Here is an 18,600-nt window from a genome sequence, read left to right as displayed (position 1 = left end):
TTTGAACAGTTGCCACTAAAATCTCTGGCAATATAGAAGGTTAAAATGGCTTGAAGTTGGGTTGTTTATTATTTATCATTATCTCTTCCTCATCTGAAACTTCTTTGAGGAAGGATTTACATTTCTTTTCAAAGCCAGATGTCAGACCAAGGAGTCTTTTGAGCATGATAGCATTCTGATGCTGGCTAAAGGTACCACAAGTTCATCCGGGTTACAACCAGAAGTATTCTTTTCTCTCTTAGGTCCAGAAAATGCAATGTGCCTGCATTCTTAGGGACTTCGCTATATCCTTTCTCTTTCTGATGTGATGGAATGTTAAATGACATTTTTGTCTATTGTCTCAGTTGAGCACAATAAATGATGAGCACTTCAGTATTCTAATGAGGAGACAGTAGATTCGTTAAGGCAAGATTTGGCCAAAGAGATGGCCAAAGCAAGACCAACTCTCACCTGTTGTTCGTACATTAGAGATGGCAAGAGCCTGATCTGTATTTGTAGAGAGAATTTTCTCTGAATAGAGCTCTTGGAGTGTTTTGTGTTTCCCTGATCTTCCTCTCCTTATGGTGGGTGGAAGAAGGATTTATCCCCACTTCCAACCAAGTTAGGGTCTAAATCATCTATAGAGAACAGGAGTGTATGCCACAAGGAGAAAATAATATCTCACCACTCCCTACCATGGTTTCCCCACCCTCATACACCTACAGAGTAACAAAAATGATTCGGCCCTTCCAGTGCTGTGTCCCAACTGCAGGAAGACAAGAGAATCCTTAAAGCTACTTGACCTCTACCTCCTGGCATTTGGCTGGGGGGGGGGGGGGAGGGGGAGCAGTGCAGAGACTCAGGACTGACGGTCACATTCACTCTTAACTCCTTAACTCTTCCTCCCCCATAGCCCCCACCGATGAAAATACCAGAAATTATGAGTGAGGCAAGAGAAGCAAAAGAACAAGGTATTTCTCTGGGCTTGTCTAAAAATTAGCAGACCTAGTCTGAGTTGGGTGAAAGGGCAAGGTTTAACTGCATGCTAGATGAAAGTATCGATTTAGATTGGACTTGTGGTTTAATAGGACTTCCCTGGTGGCTCAGACGGTAAAGCATCTGTCTACAATGAGGGAGACCCAAGTTTGATCCCTGGGTCGGGAAGATCCCCTGGAGAAGGAAATGGCAATGCACTCCAGTACTATTGCCTGGAAAATCCCATGGACAGAGGAGCCTGGTAGGCTACAGTCCATGGGGTCGCAAAGAGTCGGACACGACTGAGCGACTTGACTTCACTGTGGTTTAGTATCTAAAAATGAGACAAGGCTAATAGATGAAAGTGACTAGAAAAGCCTTGGGAGAGAGATGTCACATCTGATAAAGGGCTTGCATCCAAATAAAGAGCTCTTAAATTCAACAAATAAGAAAACACGCTAGGACTTTGCTAGTGGTCCAGTGTCTAGGACTCTGGGCTCTCAAGGTAGGGGGATCAGGTCTGATCAGTGGTCGGGGAGCTACATCCTGCACTCAGCAACTTGCAAACAAATGAATAAATACTTTTTTTTAAAGCCAATGAACATAGATACTCCAGAATTCTTTTGATTAGTATTAGTATGAGTATCTTTCTCTGTCCTTAAGATATACCCATTTGAATGCAGAGTTCCAAAGAATAGCAAGGAGAGATAAGAAAGCCTTCCTCAGTGATCAATGCAAAGAAATAGAGGAAAACAATAGAATGGGCAAGACTAGAGATCTCTTCAAGAAAATTAGAGATACCAAGGGAACATTTCATGCAAAGACAGATTCAGTAAAGGACAGAAATGGTATGGACCTAACAGAAGCAGAAGATATTAAGAAGAGGTGGCAAGAATACACAGAAGAACTGTACAAAAAAGATCTTCACCACCCAGATAATCACAATGGTGTGATCAATCACCTAGAGCGAGACATCCTAGAATGTGAAGTCAAGTGGGCTTTAGGAAGCATCACTACGAACAAAGCTAGTGGAAGTGATGGAATTCCAGTTGAGCTATTTCAAATCCTGAAAGATGATGCTGTGAAAGTGCTGCACACAATATGTCAGCAAATTTGGAAAACGCAGCAGTGGCCACAAGACTGGAAAAGGTCAGTTTTCATTTCAATCCCAAAGAATGCTCAAACTTCTGCACAATTGCACTCATCTCACACGCTAGTAATGCTCAAAATTCTCCAAGCCAGACTTCAACAGTACTTGAACCATGAACTTCCAGATGTTCACGCTGGTTTTAGAAAAGGCAGGGGAATCAGAGATCATATTGCCAACATCCGCTGGATCATCGAAAAAGCAAGAGAGTTCCAGAAAAACATCTATTTCTGCTTCATTGACTATGCCAAAGCCTTGGACTGTGTGGATCACAATAAACTGTGGAAAATTCTGAAAGAGATGGGAATCCCAGACCACCTGACCTGCCTCTTGAGAAATCTGTATGCAGGTCAGGAAGCAACAGTTAAAACTGGACATGGAACAACAGACTGGTTCCAAATAGGAAAAGGAGTACGTCAAGGCTGTATATTGTCACCCTGCTTATTTAACTTCTATGCAGAGTACATCATGAGAAATGCTGGGCTGGATAAGCACAAGCTGGGATCAAGATTGCCGGGAGAAATATCAGTAACCTCAGATATGCAGGAGAAACCACTCTTATGGCAGAAAGTGAAGAACTAAAGAGCCTCTTGATGAAAGTGAAAGAGGAGAGTGAAAAAGTTGGCTTAAAGCTCAACATTCAGAAAACGAAGATCATGGCATCTGGTCCCATCAGTTCCATTCAGTTGCTCAGTCGTGTCCGACTTTTTGCCACCCCATGAACTGCAGCATGCCAGGCCTCCCTGTCCATCACCAACTCCTGGAGTTCATCCAAACTCATGTCCATTGAGTTGGTGATGACATCCAACCATCTCATCCTCTGTTGTCCCCTTCTCCTCCCACCTTCAATCTTTCCCAGCATCAGGGTCTTTTCAAATGAGTCAACTCTTCGCATCAGGTGGCCAAAGTACTGGAGTTTCAGCTTCAACATCAGTCCTTCCAGTGAACATCCAGGATTGATCTCCTTTAGGATGGACTGGTTGGATCTCCTTGCAGTCCAAGGGACTCTCAAGAGTCTTCTCCAACACCACAATTCAAAAGCATCAATTCTTTGATGCTCAGCTTTCTTTATAGTTCAAGTCTCACATCCATACATGACCACTGGAAAAACCATAGCCTTGACTACATGGACCTTTGTTGACAAAGTAATGTGTCTGCTTTTTAATATGCTGTCTAGGTTGGTTGTAACTTTCCTTCCAAGGAGTAAGCATCTTTTAATTTCATGGCTGCAATCATCATCTACAGTGATTTTGGAGCCCCCCAAAATAAAGTCTGCCACTGTTTCCACTGTTTCCCCATCTATTTCCCATGAAGTGATGGGACCAGATGCCATGATCTTCGTTTTCTGAATGTTGAGCTTTAAGCCAACTTTTTCACTCTCCTCTTTCACTTTCATCAAGAGGCTCTTTAGTTCTTCTTCACTTTCTGCCATAAGGGTGGTTTCTTCTGCATGTCTGAGGTCACTGATATTTCTGCCAGCAATCTTGATCCCAGCTTGTGCTTCTTCCAGCCCAGCATTTCTCATGATGTACTCTGCATATAAGTTAAATAAGCATGGAGACAACATACAGCTTTGACGTACTCCTTTTCCTATTTGGAACCAGTCTGTTGTTCCATGTCCAGTTTTAACTGTTGCTTCCTGACCTGCATACTGGTTTCTCAAGAGGCAGGTCAGGTGGTCTGGGATTCCCATCTCTTTCAGAATTTTCCACAGTTTATTGTGATCCACACAGTCCAAGGCTTTGTCATAGTCAATGAAGCAGAAATAGATGTTTTTCTGGAACTCTCTTGCTTTTTTGGTGATCCAGCAGATGTTGGCAATTTGATCTCTGGTTCCTCTGCCTTTTATAAAACCAGCTTGAACATCTGGAAGTTCACGGTTCACATATTGCTGAAGCCTGGCTTGGAGAATTTTGAGCATTACTTTTCTAGAGTGTGAGATGAGTGCAATTATGTGGTAGTTTGAGCATTCTTTGGCATTGCCTTTCTTTGGGATTGGAATGAAAACTGACCTTTTCCAGTTTTGTGGCCACTGCTGCGTTTTCCAAATTTGCTGACATATTGAGTGCAGCACTTTTACAGCATCATGTTTTAGGATTTGAAATAGCTCAACTGGAATTCCATCACCTCCACTAGCCTTGTTTGTAGTGATGCTTCCTGAGGCTCACTTGACTTCACATTCCAGATGTCTGGCTCTAGGTGAGTGATCACACCATCATGATTATCTGGGTTGTGAAGATCTTTTTTGTATAGTTCTTCTGTGTATTCTTGCCACCTCTTCTTAATATCTTCTGCTTCTGTTAGGTCTATACCATTTCTGTCCTTTATTGAGCCCACCTTTGCGTGAAATGTTCCCTTGGTATCTCTAATTTTCTTGAAGAGATCTCTAGTCTGTCCCATTCTATTGTTTTCCTCTATTTCTCTGCACTGATCACTGAGGAAAGCTTTCTTATCTCTCCTTGCTATTCTTTGTAACTCTGCATTCAAATGGGTATACCTTTCCTTTTCTCCTTTGCTTTTGGCTTCTCTTCTTTTCACAGCTATTTGTAAGGCCTCCTTGGACAGCCATTTTGCGTTTTTGCATTTCTTTTTCTTGGGGATGGTCTTTATCCCTGTCTCTTATACAATGTCATGAATCTCTGTCCATAGTTCATCAGGCACTCTGTCTATCAGATCTAGTCCCTTAAATCTATTTCTCACTTCCACTGTATAGTCATAAGAGATTTGATTTAGGTCATACCTGAATGGTCTAGTGGTTTTCCCCACTTTCTTCAATTTAAGTCTGAATTTGCCAATAAGGAGTTCATGATCTGAGCCAAAGTCAGCTCCTGATCTTGTTTTTGCTGACTGTATAGAGCTTCTCCATCTTCGGCTGCAAAGAATATAATCAATCTGATTTCGGTGTCAGCCATCTGGTGATGTCCATGTGTAGAGTCTTCTCTTGTGTTGTTGGAAGGGCGTGTTTGCTATGACCAGTGCATTCTCTTGGTGAAACTCTATCAGCCTTTGCCCTGCTTCATTCTGTAGACCAAGGCCAAATTTGCCTGTTACTCCAGGTGTTTCTTGACTACCTATTTTTGCACTCCAGTCCCCCATAGTGAAAAGGACTTCTTTTTTGGGTGTTAGTTCTAAAAGGTCTTGTAGGTTTTCATATAATTGTTCAATTTCAGCTTCTTCAGAGTTACTGTTTGGGGCATAGACTTGGATTATCTTGATATTGAATGGTTTGCCTTGGAAATGAATAGAGATGGTTCTGTCGTTTTTGAGATTGCATCCAAGTACTGCATTTCGGACTCTTTTGTTGACCATGATGGCTACTCCATTTCTTCTAAGGGATTCCTGCCCACAGTAGTAGATATAATGGTCATCTGAGTTAAATTCACCCATTCCAGTCCATTTCAGTTAGCTGATTCCTAGAAGGTCGACATTCACTCTTGCCATCTCCTGTTTGACCATTTCCAATTTGCCTTAATTCATGGACCTAATATTCCAGGTTCCTATGCAATATTGCTTTTTACAGCATCGGACCTTGCTTCTATCACCAGTCACATCCACAACTGGGTATTGTTTTTGCTTTGGCTCCATCCCTTCATTCTTTCTGGAGTTATTTCTCCACTGATCTCCAGTAGCATATTAAGCACCTACCAACCTGGGGAGTTCCTCTTTCAGTGTCCTATCTATTTGCTTTTTCATACTGTTCACAGGGTTCTCAAGGCAAGAATACTGAAGTGGTTTGCCATTCCCTTCTCCAGTGGACCACATTCTGTCAGACCTCTCCACCATGACCCACCCATCTTGGGTGGCCCCACACGGCATGGCTTAGTTTCATTGAGTTAGACAAGGCTGTGGTCCATGTGATCAGATTGGCTAGTTGTCTGTGATTGTGGTTTCAGTCTGTCTGCCCTCTGATGCCCACTCTCAGTGCCTACCCTCTTACTTGGGTTTCTCTTACCTTGGACATGGGGTATCTCTTCACGGCTGCTCCAGCAAAGTGCAGCTGCTGCTCCTTACCTTGGATGTGGGGCATCTCCTCACGGCTGCTGCTCCTGACCTTGGACGTGGGGTATCTCCTCTCGGCCATCACTCCTGACCTTGGACGTGGGGTAACTCCTCTTGGCCACTGCTCCTGACCTCGGACATGGGGTAGCTCCTCTTGGCTGCTCCTGATTTTGGATGTGGGGTAGCTTCTCTTGGCCACTCCTGTGCCGCGCATCCGCTGCTCCATCACTTCATGGCAAATAGATGGGGAAACAGTGGAAACAGTGGCAGACTTTATTTTGGGGGGCTCCAAAATCACTGCAGAGGGTGACTGCAGCCATGAAATTAAAAGACACTTATTTCTTGGAAGAAAAGTTATAACTAACCTAGACAGCATATTAAAAAGCAGAGACATTACATTGCCAACAAAGATCCATCTAGTCAAGGCTATGGTTTTTCCAGTGGTCATGTATGGATGTGAGAGTTGGACTATAAAGAAAGCTGAGCATCAAAGAATTGATGCTTTTCCATTGTGGTGTTGGAGAAGACTCTTGAGTGTCCCTTGGACTGCAAGGAGATCCAACCAGTCCATCCTGAAGAAAATCAGTCCTGAATATTCATTGGAAGGACTGATGTTGAAGCTGAAACTCCAATACTTTGGCCACCTGATGCGAAGAGCTGACTCATTTGAAAAGACCCTGATGCTGGGAAAGATTGAAGGTGGGAGGAAAAGGGGACGACAGAGGATGAAATGGTTGGATGGCATCACTGACTTAATGGACATGAGTCTGAGTAAACTCCAGGAGTTGGTGAGGGACAGAGAGGCCTGGTGTGCTGCAGTCCATGGGGTCGCAAAGAGTCGGACACGACTGAGCGACTGAACTGACTGACTCATTTTTATATTTAAAGGGAGTTTCTTGCAGACAATATGTAATTAGCTCTTGTCTCTTATCTACTGTGACAGTTTCTACCATTTAATTGGCATACTTAGACCATTCACATTTTAACAAATGATTGACATTGCTGACTTAACATCGGCCACATTTGTAAAGTTTTCTATTTGTTGCAGCTGTTTTACTTTGCCATCTCTTTAAAAATCTTCCGTTCTTCTTCTATCTTTTCTGGTTTTAGTTGAGAATTTTATGAGTCAGTTTCTGTCCTTCGGTTTTATTCCTCTGTTAGCATATCAATTACACTTATAAAATTCTTTTAAATGCTTGCCCTAGAGTTTGCAATAGATATTTACAATGAATCCAAGTCTACTTTCAACAAACACTACACTGCTTATTGGCGATGGTCAGTATCTTTTTAACAGTGTAGTCCCAATTCTTCCCTCCTTTCCATATAAAATTGCTGTCATCCATTCCATTTATCCCTGTACTATACTCACCCAATACATTGTTATTATTATTGCTTAGAATAGTTACTTATTAGATTGAGTGAGATCACTTTTCCTTTTCTGACACTGTTCTTTTTTTAGGCAGACCTGAGTTTTTTGTCTTGATCAAACAGTGTGTAACACCTTCTCTTACTAACCAATTTAAATCATTTTCTTCTTTCAAAGTATACCTTAAACCTTATATTGGATGGCTAAAATTCAGGGTTTTTTATGTAAGATATTACCAAGCCAATACAATCCACCTTTCTTGATTAACACAACCCATACTTTTTGTTCTCATTAATTAATTCAACAAACATTTAACACCTCCTCAGACAGTAAAGAATCCACCTACAATGCAGGAAACCCGGGTTCGATCCCTGGGTTAGGAAAATACCCTGGAAAAGGGAATGGTTACCCACTCCAATATTCTTTCCTGGAGAATCCCATGGACAGAGGAACCTGATGGGCTATAGTCCACGGGGTTGCAAAGAGTTGGACACGACTGAGAGACAAACACTTTTTCACCTTTTTACATGTGCTAGCTGTACACATAGTGCTGAGAGTACAATTACACAGCAGAAATCTTACTCCCATCAAAGGTCTTGCAATTTAATATAGAAAATAGGCTTCCCAGGTGGCGCAGTGGTAAAGAATCTGCCTGCAATGCAGCAGACTCAGGTTTGATCGCTGGGTCAGGAAGGTCCCCTGAAGAAGGAAATGGCAACTCACTCCAGTATTCTTGACTGGAAAATACCATGGATAGAGGAGCCTGGAGGGATACAGTCCATGGGGTCAGAAAATAGTTGGTTCTGACTATTTAGTCAGACACAATAATAGTAGGACACGATTTAGTGACTAAACAACCAGTCTTCTTGCCTGGGAAATCCCATGGACAGAGGAGGCTGGTGGGCTATGGCCCATGGGGTTGCAAAGAGTCAGACACAACTGAGCAACAGATACTACTAGGCAGAAACAGTTAAACTAGAGAATTAGAGGTCAGCAGAGGGTAGGTCGGGGATACTCTGGGACCATAAAGGAAAGTACTCTGACTGGATGCAAAGAGAAGAGGTGCTTAGGGAAATCTGCTCAATGAAGATGATATCTGTCTTCTCAGTTCAGACTTCCCTATTTTGGGATACATTTCCCCATGATTTCTATTTTATTTTTTCTCTTAGAATGTTAAAATTCTACTTTTCCAATAGACTATTCTGCCGTCAAAAACTATACCTCTATAATTAAATATATAATTTATTTATAATTAAATATATTTCACTTCACTTTTACTAATTTCTCAAGTCTTAGCTCATACCCCATTGCTGCCCCAGGGTTTCTCACATTTATGAACTACTGCTGTCTGTACCATTAATTGGACATAAATTCTATGCTGCTTTGTATTGTTATTTTAGGTTCTCATTGCATGCATATCAATACATACAATAGAGTTTAACTAAAGGTCTTGAAAAGTCCTGAAAGACAGGGACCAGATTCATGTCATTAATTCTCTACAGCATTTAGTGTTGTATGCCAATTGTACATATTTATTTCAATTTTATTTCGATATTTGACTACTCATTTTTATAAATCGTACTTCAGACATTTTAGGTATTCATTCATTCATTCATTCAACAAGTATTTTGAACACCTATTACATACAAAGTACTCTGCCAAGAGCCTTTGGGGACATAGGATTAATAACAGTCAAGGTCATTAACTATCCGAGTTGCCAAAGCAAGATGATCCATCCCTGCACTCCCCCTACCCACCCCCCTCCCCACCATAAAAAGAATTATCCAGCTCAAAATGGCAATAGTGAGAAACTCTGTGCTAGATGATGAACTTCAACAGAAAAACAAATGGAAAACTACAGCCAAAGAACTGGTAGTGAGAAGTATATCTATATAACTGTGGGTATTACTATTATAGAACAGATTGTAAATGCAGAAATATAAAACACTGTAGAAATATATAGAAATGATATAACAAAAGTAGGTGGGAAATGTAGGAAAGAAAATTGTATATAACATAGGTGTATTGATTCACACATCTTTTATGGCCATGCATCAATAGGATTTAGCACTGTACATCAAGTTATAGACTAAGCATATTTTAATATGCTTATAAATGTTGACACTAAAATAATTAATATAATCAACTAAAATCAGGTGATAGAAGAGAAAGAAAAGGGGGAAGAAAAGGATGTATGCTAATTTTATCATTGCTTATCAGTAAGGAGTCAATATATACCATATAGAGAAATAGAGGATTAAGAGTATTATATAAAGTTATAATCATAAGTGGCTCTCCTTTACTTCATAGCATTTATCACAGGGTAATTTTACATTTAATTATATGATTGTTGGATCTCACCAAAGGGTAACTAATAAAGAGAATTGGCAGAGTTTGTTTTACTCACTATTATATCTCCAGTTCTTAGCACTGTGCTTATAAATACAGTCAATTCTCATGATTCAGGGCAGTTCTGTTCTCTATCTCAGTAAGCACTGAATTATCCAACACTGAGCTATTATTTCTTGGGGAAATACAGGGTCAGGTTCCTGCAAGCCTCTGATCTCAACATTATCAGCAACCAATCAATACACACAACCTTGTTTTAAGTATGCTCCTATTTAAAGACACTTTAGATTGTTGATTCATCAACACTGAACTTTCAGCCAACAACACTGTAACTCAGGCTTGAAGGAAGGTTATCTAAAGCATATGTTCTCTCTGGAAGGCACATCATAGCCTTCTTGGGGGCTATTTTAGACAATTAAATCACCAACCAAAAGTACAGAATTCAGAAATTATGGCACTATTTATACCGGAAAGGTGGCAGCTGTTTATGGGAGCTAAAACAAGAAGGCAGAGCAGTATCCTGTTCCCACCACTGTTGGGAATATGTATGCTTTCACTGCCTTGGCTGTATCCAAGAATTACCATATACGCCCTCTTGCTGCACACAGTCTCACTATTATAAAAGGAGAGAGAAAGAGCTCCATATACTGCTCCAAAGTGTTCTTCATGGTATATTTTGAAGTTAAAAAGACAAAACATAGTACAATGTTCTGGGTTGGGGATTACAAATGGATTCTAGCAGTTAGGTAAATTCACTCCTACAGAATCCACAAAAAATGAGAATCAACTGTATTTGTAATTTGAATTAGATGTTACCATATTACACAAAAATCTGTAAGTTGTAGTCATTAGTGAGTATCTTTATATTTATTTATTTGGCTGCTGCAACATGTGGGGTCTAGATCTAGTTCCCTGACCAGGCATCAAACCCTGGGGGCCCTGCATTATCAACTTGGAGTCTTCACCACTAGACCACCAGGGAAGTCCCCAGTGAGTGTCTTTACTGTGATGCTGAACTGTGCAGGTTGAGAAAATTCTATGAAAAACCAAAAAAGCTAATAACATATCTGATTAATACACATACCTGCATGGACTTTCTTCTGACATAAAGACAGCTTAGGGAGATTTGGAGGTAAAGGTCTTCGAAGAAGTTGTGGGTGTTTTTGCATTTTAATAATAAGCACTATTTGTCACAGCTATGGGTGAAGAACTTAAAAGTTTTTGAATATGTTTCAATTGTTGCTGAAAAATTCATTCGAATCCAGATTAAATCCTAATGAAAATCATTCCGTGCTAATACTATACTGAGTCCAAGCAGAATTCTGTAAAAGAAAAAGAGGGTAAGAAAAACAATTCCTTAAGTCTTATAGAAAGAATCTAGATAAAATTTTGGCTTATAATTAACACAAAATGTAAAAATACATAGACTATTACCAATCAGGACCATCTTAAAATTTCAAATGTTAACCAAAAATTCAATCTGGCAGTGTTATTTCAGCTAGTAAATACTGCTTTTCCAGAATGGTAGAAATGACACTCATTTTCTCTTCTACCTCCAAAATGTTATCAATTTATAAACTAGGAAGAGTTTTTCGTCAAAAAAGGTGAGGAAGTCCCTCCATGGCCTCTGAAAATCCACAATATCTAACTCTTCACCAAAAAGTTGTTTTCTTTCTGTAATAATGACTTATTTTAAATTCAGTCACTACAGTTGGCCCGTAACTATTTAACCCCCAAATAAAATGCCTTCAATATAATGAGATTTTCTACAATCCCAGTCCCGATTAGTACTGTTTAGAAATGATGCCTGAAGATCGAACCAAATATTGTGTGCTTCGTCGTATCAAAGAGCCTAGTACATGGCTATTCTGTTGTCAGTCTAGACGGGTACGCTCCGGAGCACAAATGGCCTGCTTTATACCCCTCCAAAGATGACTTGGCACGCAAGCACTCACGATCTGTTTCCTGGTAGTACGTCCCACTTGATGCTGGTAATTTCCCGTTCTTATTTTTGGAAGAGGTGCCTGGAAAAGTTGGACCCCGATGCTATCCTTTAGGGCAATCAGCTGCTTTTCAAAACAATCAGCTTTTCCTTTTTTAATCTCCTCTTCCTGGGAACGGAGGCAGATTAAGGTGAAGTGAGGTCGCAGGTCTTCCGGCGGGATGCTGTCCCGAAAGAAAGCACTCACCCAGGTCACCTTCACCCGCCGGCCAGGTGGGGCCAAGCGGGCAAGTCTCCTAGCAACCAGAAGCCAATACCCACGTCCCTTCTGCCGGGCGCGCAGGCGCAGGAGGGAGGGCGGGGCCGGGCGGGGCGCGCACCCGCCCGCGGAGCCCCGCTCAGCTGGTCCCGCCCCAGCGGGCGGCGCGCGCGGAGCCCTCTAGCCTTCGTCGGCCGCTGTGCGCGACTGCAGGAGAAGCCCTCTCCACGTGCACCTGCTGTACGGAACCCCGTGGTGACGATCGTTATTACTGCTTTTATTCTTAATGACAGTGACCACTATCATGTATTTACTTTTCTCACTTGCAAGATGCTTAACTCGGGTATCTAGGGTCCGGGCTGGTGTTCTTTCGTCCTGCACTTCTGCGCAGCCTTAGTCGCCTGGCTGATTTTGCAGGGCTCCAGAATAGCGAGCATTCTGTTTCTCTTCTTTTAATGCAACCTGTTTTGTCTTCCTGATCCTTTAAAGTTCTTCGCTGAAGAGGAAACTTGTAGAAAGAAATAGGGCATAAAAGGATCGAGCGGGCTTTGAAAGAAACCCATTTCTCACTGCCCTCGTTATTTATCCTGATTCATTTCGTGATTTGTGACCTGGGTCGTGGTGTTGATGAACCTGCATGTCCAGTAATTGATACATCGTGTGTGTTTGCATGAATGTGCATACGTCTCTTTGGAGATTTGAGGGAGAAAGTGTGAGAGAGAAAATTCATTAGGCAGGTGTGTGAATCCCAACTCAGAAAGTAAAGTAGATGGAGTTTCCTTCCAGTCTTGTGTTTTGTTGTGCTTTATTTTACAAGTGTAGGAACTTTAGTAACAGCTGTTGGAAGATGAGACTTGTGTGTAAATCTTTGTAACTTTAGGGATATTTGAAGATTTTCTCCCTAACTACTCTTCCTTTTTCTCCGTAGGAACAAGCATACATTTTTAAATAGTCAATTTTAAAAAGTGGAAAAGTCAAAAAAGTATTTAATCAGATTCTGGGAAATATTCTGCACCTTCTTTTCCTTTGCATGTGGTTTCTTTTAATTTTAAAATAGCTATGTCCCGATTACACTGCTGCCCCAGACCATGAATTTATTCCATTTTTGTCTGTATCCACTGCATAGATGAATTAGCTTCTCAGCAAGATGAGAGAGTTGACAATACGCAAATCTGATTTGCTAGATTTTATCTCAAGTAATATGTGTTGTGCATTTTTTGTAAGTGTGAAAGATGTTTATATTTTTACCCATAAAAAAGGTTTATGTTCCAATAGATAGAGCCGGGTTCCTATCCTCTTGGGGCTTCCCTTGTGGTTCAGATAGTAAAGAATCTGCCTGCAATGCAGGAGATATGGGTTCCATCCCTGGGTCAGGAAGATCCCCTGGAGAAGAGAATGGCTACCCACTCCAGTATTCTTGCCTGGAGAATCCCATGGGCAAACGAGCTGTCGGGCTAGAGTCCATGGGGTGGCAAGGAGTTGGACTTGACTGAGAGACTTAACACTTGCACTTTTTACCCCCTCTGTCCTCATAAAAGTTGTTTGAACTGCAAGAACTACTGAGATTAAGTTTTACCCACCAGTGCTTGGCCTTTGAAATTTATGCTTAGGATTGCATAGTCAAAAATCAAAGCAATATGCTTATCAATAGTTTTTTAAAAAATGCTTTGTCACACATGGAATCAGGCATCAGGCTTCATTGCCTGCAGATTTCTTCTAGCAAATACCAGGCAGAAACTAGGGCTGATTAATATGTAACCTCCAGAGGTGTGAATATTTTGTCTTCCACTGCTTCCTACTTCTGTTATTTAGCATGCAATGTTTAGGCAAATGAGATTGTGATTATGAAAATTAAATTCATGGCTTGGTGTTATATGTGTGTATATATATACACACACATATATATCAGTTTTTCTAACACAAATTATATGCTTTATCTATGGAAATGATATACAAGTGCAGGCCAGATTTAGAAAGTACACATTACATTCAATTTGGGTTCTTTTATTATTTTTACTTAATTTATTAATTAAAAAAATTTTTTGGAGAGTATTGCAGCCTCAATCTCATTTTCTCCTTGTTTTTGTTTAAATAATCATGTCTCTTTAAATAATACAACTCCCTCTTTGATTTTAAAGGCTTCCTTTACCTGATGTACAGTATAGGCAGCCTTTTGATTGTCCCATTAGCTTTGCAGTTTGGCAGAACTGTGCGATGAAGCTTGACAAACTGAACCACAACACTTTTAACAGATTGTGTTCAGGAGGCCACGGTAATGGTGAGTGCCAAGGTTGTGTACATCCTGCATTTTTTTAAAAGTGTTGCTAAAAATGAGATAAAAGCCTTATGCACAAGCAACCTTGTACACCCAGCAGGTAGTGCTATTGATTTTTCTAATGAGTGGGGGATACTTGGGGGATCTCAGATTTGCTATTGGTGAAAAGACTCAGTTTTGTTGGAATCGTGTAGAAACTGTTGGTAGAAATTTTCTCTGTTTTCTATATAAGGCTCTGTTAATTTGTTTTCCTTTTTAAAAGGATTGGAGGTTTCTGGAATAGTTTGGTCAGCGTAAATTTAATTTAGCATTTTACTTTATGGAAATAACGGCAGTGATTTTTATGTTTATGCTCGTGTTAATTCTTAGAAGTTCTTTTAAAAAATGAATAGTTCATTTTGAGAGCACATTGGGTAAACCGTTAAGTCTCCAAGGTAAGCCAAGGCACAAAAATGCTTTTGAAAAGGAGGTATTTTCTTGACCTGAGTTTTTTATATATATACTAAAAAATGTCTTTACTCTTTTTATCAGTCACAGTGGCTTAAACATATACTTTTGTTTCATGTTCTTTCATTCTGCTTCATACAGAACAATTTTGTATTTTCTTAAATGTTAATAAAGATATTTTAAAGTAGCTTCTTTTTTTTAAACCTCTCCTATCTCACGGTAAAGAGTCTGCTTGCAATGCAGGAGACCTGGGTTCAATTCCTGGATGGGGAAGATCCCCTAAAGAAGGAAATGGCAACCTACTCCAGTATTCTTTTCCAGAAAATCCCATGGACGGAGGAGCCTGGTGGGTGCAGTCCATGGGGTTGCAAAGCGTTGGACACGACTGAACGACTAACACACACTAACACAAACACGTCTTGTTGCACAAGCAAAAACTTCATTTCTGTTCTTAATTTTTAACCAGTTATTTAGTTTTTTCTTGTTGTCTTTCAGGATGATAGTCCTGGGATTTTTTTTTTTCCAAAAAAATTATTAATAAGGGAAGGTCATACAACCTGCCAGAGAAGGCACTGGCACCCCACTCCAGTACTTTTGCCTAGAAAATCCCATGGACGGAGGAGCCTGGTGGGCTGCAGACCATGGGGTCGCTAGAGTTGGACACGACTGAGCGACTTCACTTTCACTTTTCAGTTTCATGCATTGGAGAAGGAAATGGCAACCCACTCCAGTGTTCTTGCCTGGAGAATCCCAGGGACGGGAAGCCTGGCGGGCTGCCCTCTATGGGGTCGCACAGAGTCGGACACGACTGAAGCGACGCAGCAGCAGCAGCAGCAGCATACAACCTGCATCACAGAATAAAAAAAAAAAAAAATCCCAAACGTAATGAAAGAACAATGTCTATCTGTTTTAAAAGCACATTCATGAATTCAGCCATTCATTCCAGAATGATTTATTGGAAATTATGCGTAAAGCTCTTTACTAGGTGCTCAACTTTAAACTTTAAGAAAACAACAGGTGATTCACTGGGAAGCTTTATAATTTTAGACATTAAAATGACATTTTAAATCTTTTCAAAGGCTTTATTTATAAATAGTTATGACAACTTGAAGTTTTTAAATTTTCAAACATTTTTTATTACGTTGGTCAGGTAGAATAATGTTATTGAGTCACACTACCTGGAATACTCAGAAAGACTTCTGTATTTCCTTAGTTTCAGTGATTGTTTTAGGTTATCTGTGACCTGCTGATATTGTGCGTGCGTGCACGTGTTGCACGCATGCTCAGTCGTGCCTGACTCTTCGCAGCCCCATGGACTGTAGCCCGCCAGGCTCCTCTGTCCATGGGATTCTCCAGGCAAGAAAATTGGAGTGGGTTGCCATTTCCTTCTCCAGGGGATATTCCTGACCCAGGGAGCGAACCTGTGTCTTCTATTGTTCTGGTATTGGCATGCAGATTCTTTACCACTGAGCTACCTGGCAAGCCCTTCAGATGGTATTAGGCATCTGTATATGTTGTATGATTGTGTCCTTCACCAGAAAAAGGTAAATAATATTTGTTTCCTTAACGTTAAGTTGACTAAGCATTGTCTTTCATTCTGTGAGTGATGAAATGTTGATGGTGGTTACTTACCATGTGGAAGGGACTCGTCTAAGTGTTGATTTTATGTTGTATATTACCCCAGAGTTCTCATGTTAATTGAAAATTGTGTTATCTGCATCAAGTCTCAACCAAAAGCAGCATAGCTCAGCTCTGCTGTGTTCAGATCCCTGGCCACCGCTTGATAACTCTATGCCCTTGATCCAGCTACTCAACCCCTCTAACCTCCTGTGGTTTCTTCACTTATAAAATTGGGGTAAAATGGTACCTGACTCAGCGTATTGTGAGGATTTAAAGAGAGAACTGGGTCAAGGACTTAAGTTCTTGCAGGGTAGAGTTGAGTTCTCATTAGATGCTAGTGATTAAAAACAAATGGCTCAGATTTCCCGTCTGTGTTGTCCCTGCTTTATGTGATTATAGTTGATGTTAACTGAAGTTATTTGGAGGGTTCAAGGGTGACTCCTGGGCAATTATCCATAAAATATCACACTTGGTGTGCTAACATCTCTGATATGTTGGTGAAAGAGGCATGCAGTTCTCAGGTCGTTAACCAATGCTCCGGGCAGGGCCCTCTGTTCTGTCATTGGTCTGTATGCCCCTCTGGGCTATGGAGCAACCGTGGGACAGCTCGTGCCTGACAATGTCCTGGTGCAGGGTGTGCCTTGACCCGTGTCGTTCAGGTGAGTGGAGTCCGTGAGTTGCCATCCACGTGGATGGAACTGGACCTAATCCATGATGGATGTCAACCAGTGACCCAGAGATGAAAGCTGCCTTGTTCTCCGTGTCCTCCAGGCCAGCTGGCGAGCCAGACAAAAGTGAAAAAGCCCAAAAGAGCTGCAGAGTGACCCTCTTTGGAATTGCTAGAGGGAAAGATGTTCTGAAAGCATATATTTTTCTGTTTTTTTTTTTTTTCTCTAATGTGCGCTCCGGACTTTGGGAGAACAATCTACTGATTCCTTGGGACCTTCTAGGGTTTTGTACCAAACTTCAAAGGCACATGCAGTTCCCATGAGGTGTAGAAGTTCCTTGCTCTTGGTTCAGTCCTCAAAAAAAGACGTCTAGCATTTAGATCCGTAGGTGAGCAGAAATGCTTTGTAATGAACTTACTCTTCATTCTAAGGCAAGTAGCAATTTATGATCATAAACAGTAAATATGGTGGATTCGTTTTTCAAACCTATCGTTCTGTTTTATGCCCTTGGTCCTAAGTGTTGTTGATTAGTTGCTAAGTTGTATCGGACTCTTGTGATCCCATGGGTTGCAGCCCGCCAGGCTGCTACGTCCATGGAATTCTCCAGGCAAGAATACTGGAGTGGGTTGCCATTTCCTTCTCCAGGGGGTCTTCCTGACCCAGGGGTCATACTCACATCTCTTGCATTGGCAGGATTCTTTACCACTGAGCCACCAGTGAAGCCATATTATGCCGTCTGTCCTAAGTTGCGTGGCTTAAATTGTGTGTGGGGACCGTGGGTAGGCAAGAGCACCGGTTGCCTGGACCTGTTGTGGTGCTTGATATGCTCTGTGTTGGTGAAGAACTTTTCACTTGTTACATCACAACTGGTCACACAGAACCATCCCTTTTATTTCAGTATCATACAGCAAGTTTGCTTTTGACAGTTCAAGATTTACAACAGTCTCAATCACCCCACCTTTATGCTTTCTTTTAAAGATTTTTTTTTTTTTTTGATGTGGACCGTTTTTAAAGTCTCTGTTGAATTTGTTATAATATTGCTTCTATGCTTTGGTTTGTTGGCGGTAAGGCACATGGGATCTTCGCTCCTGGAAGTTTTGATGTCGAACGTTATATCAGGATTGAAATCCATGAGTCCCAGGACGTTGCTCTTTTCCTCACCCTGTTCCTTCGTTTCCTCCACCCTGCCAGTTATTCCAGGTGAACCAATACCCTCCAATGGGAGAGATATGGAGTCCAGCTCTGCTCAGGGGCTTTAGGGAAGACAGATTATGGGGCTTTATTCTTCCCTCCACTGCAATTCCAAGCAAAGAAACTACCCTTTTAATCTGTTTGACATGTTAATATATGGCTCTGCATAAGACTTGCTTTAGAGAAGAGGTTCCGTAACTACAAGAGATTTTCAGCCAACCACCAAATAGCATGAGAGTAAGTCTGTGCTCCTGCTTCTCGTTAGAGGGTACCTTGTCCTGAGTCATGGAGACCTTGCATGCCATTTCTGGTGGGGTACTTCCCTTGCACCCAGGAACCCCGCACCCCCATCACTCCCCAAACCACCTGTATCAGACCCATCC

At 41.2% G+C, this 18,600-nt stretch overlaps 2 protein-coding genes across 8 annotated transcripts in view; one reads left to right on the top strand and one right to left on the bottom strand.

The window, feature by feature from the left end:
* LRRC63 (leucine rich repeat containing 63) overlaps positions 1-12,072 on the bottom strand; it is a 34,487-nt gene extending 22,415 nt beyond the window's left edge. For 2 of the 4 annotated variants that reach the window (XM_027557214.1, XM_027557217.1), the window contains exons 1-2: positions 11,771-12,072; positions 10,900-11,137 (exon numbers count right to left, since the gene is read on the bottom strand). In XM_027557214.1, coding sequence (XP_027413015.1) covers positions 10,900-10,984 — 85 coding nt within the window. In that variant the 5' untranslated portion in view covers positions 10,985-11,137; positions 11,771-12,072. Of the gene's footprint in view, positions 1-6,112; positions 6,149-10,899; positions 11,138-11,770 lie in introns of those variants that run through there. The other 2 variants (XM_027557216.1, XM_027557215.1) reach the window with 2 other exon arrangements.
* A 90-nt stretch (positions 12,073-12,162) lies between these two features.
* The window catches only part of LCP1 (lymphocyte cytosolic protein 1), a 104,831-nt gene continuing 98,393 nt past the window's right edge, over positions 12,163-18,600 (top strand). Inside the window, exon 1 of one of the 4 annotated variants that reach the window (XM_027557209.1) lies at positions 12,163-12,256. The gene's annotated coding sequence lies outside the window, so the exon portion shown is untranslated. Of the gene's footprint in view, positions 12,272-12,303; positions 12,323-14,275; positions 14,295-18,600 lie in introns of those variants that run through there. The other 3 variants (XM_027557210.1, XM_027557212.1, XM_027557213.1) reach the window with 3 other exon arrangements.

This window comes from Bos indicus x Bos taurus, chromosome 12, assembly GCF_003369695.1.
Source record: "Bos indicus x Bos taurus breed Angus x Brahman F1 hybrid chromosome 12, Bos_hybrid_MaternalHap_v2.0, whole genome shotgun sequence".
Lineage (NCBI taxonomy): Eukaryota > Metazoa > Chordata > Mammalia > Artiodactyla > Bovidae > Bos > Bos indicus x Bos taurus.
This window is presented reverse-complemented; position numbering and strand designations above follow the sequence as displayed.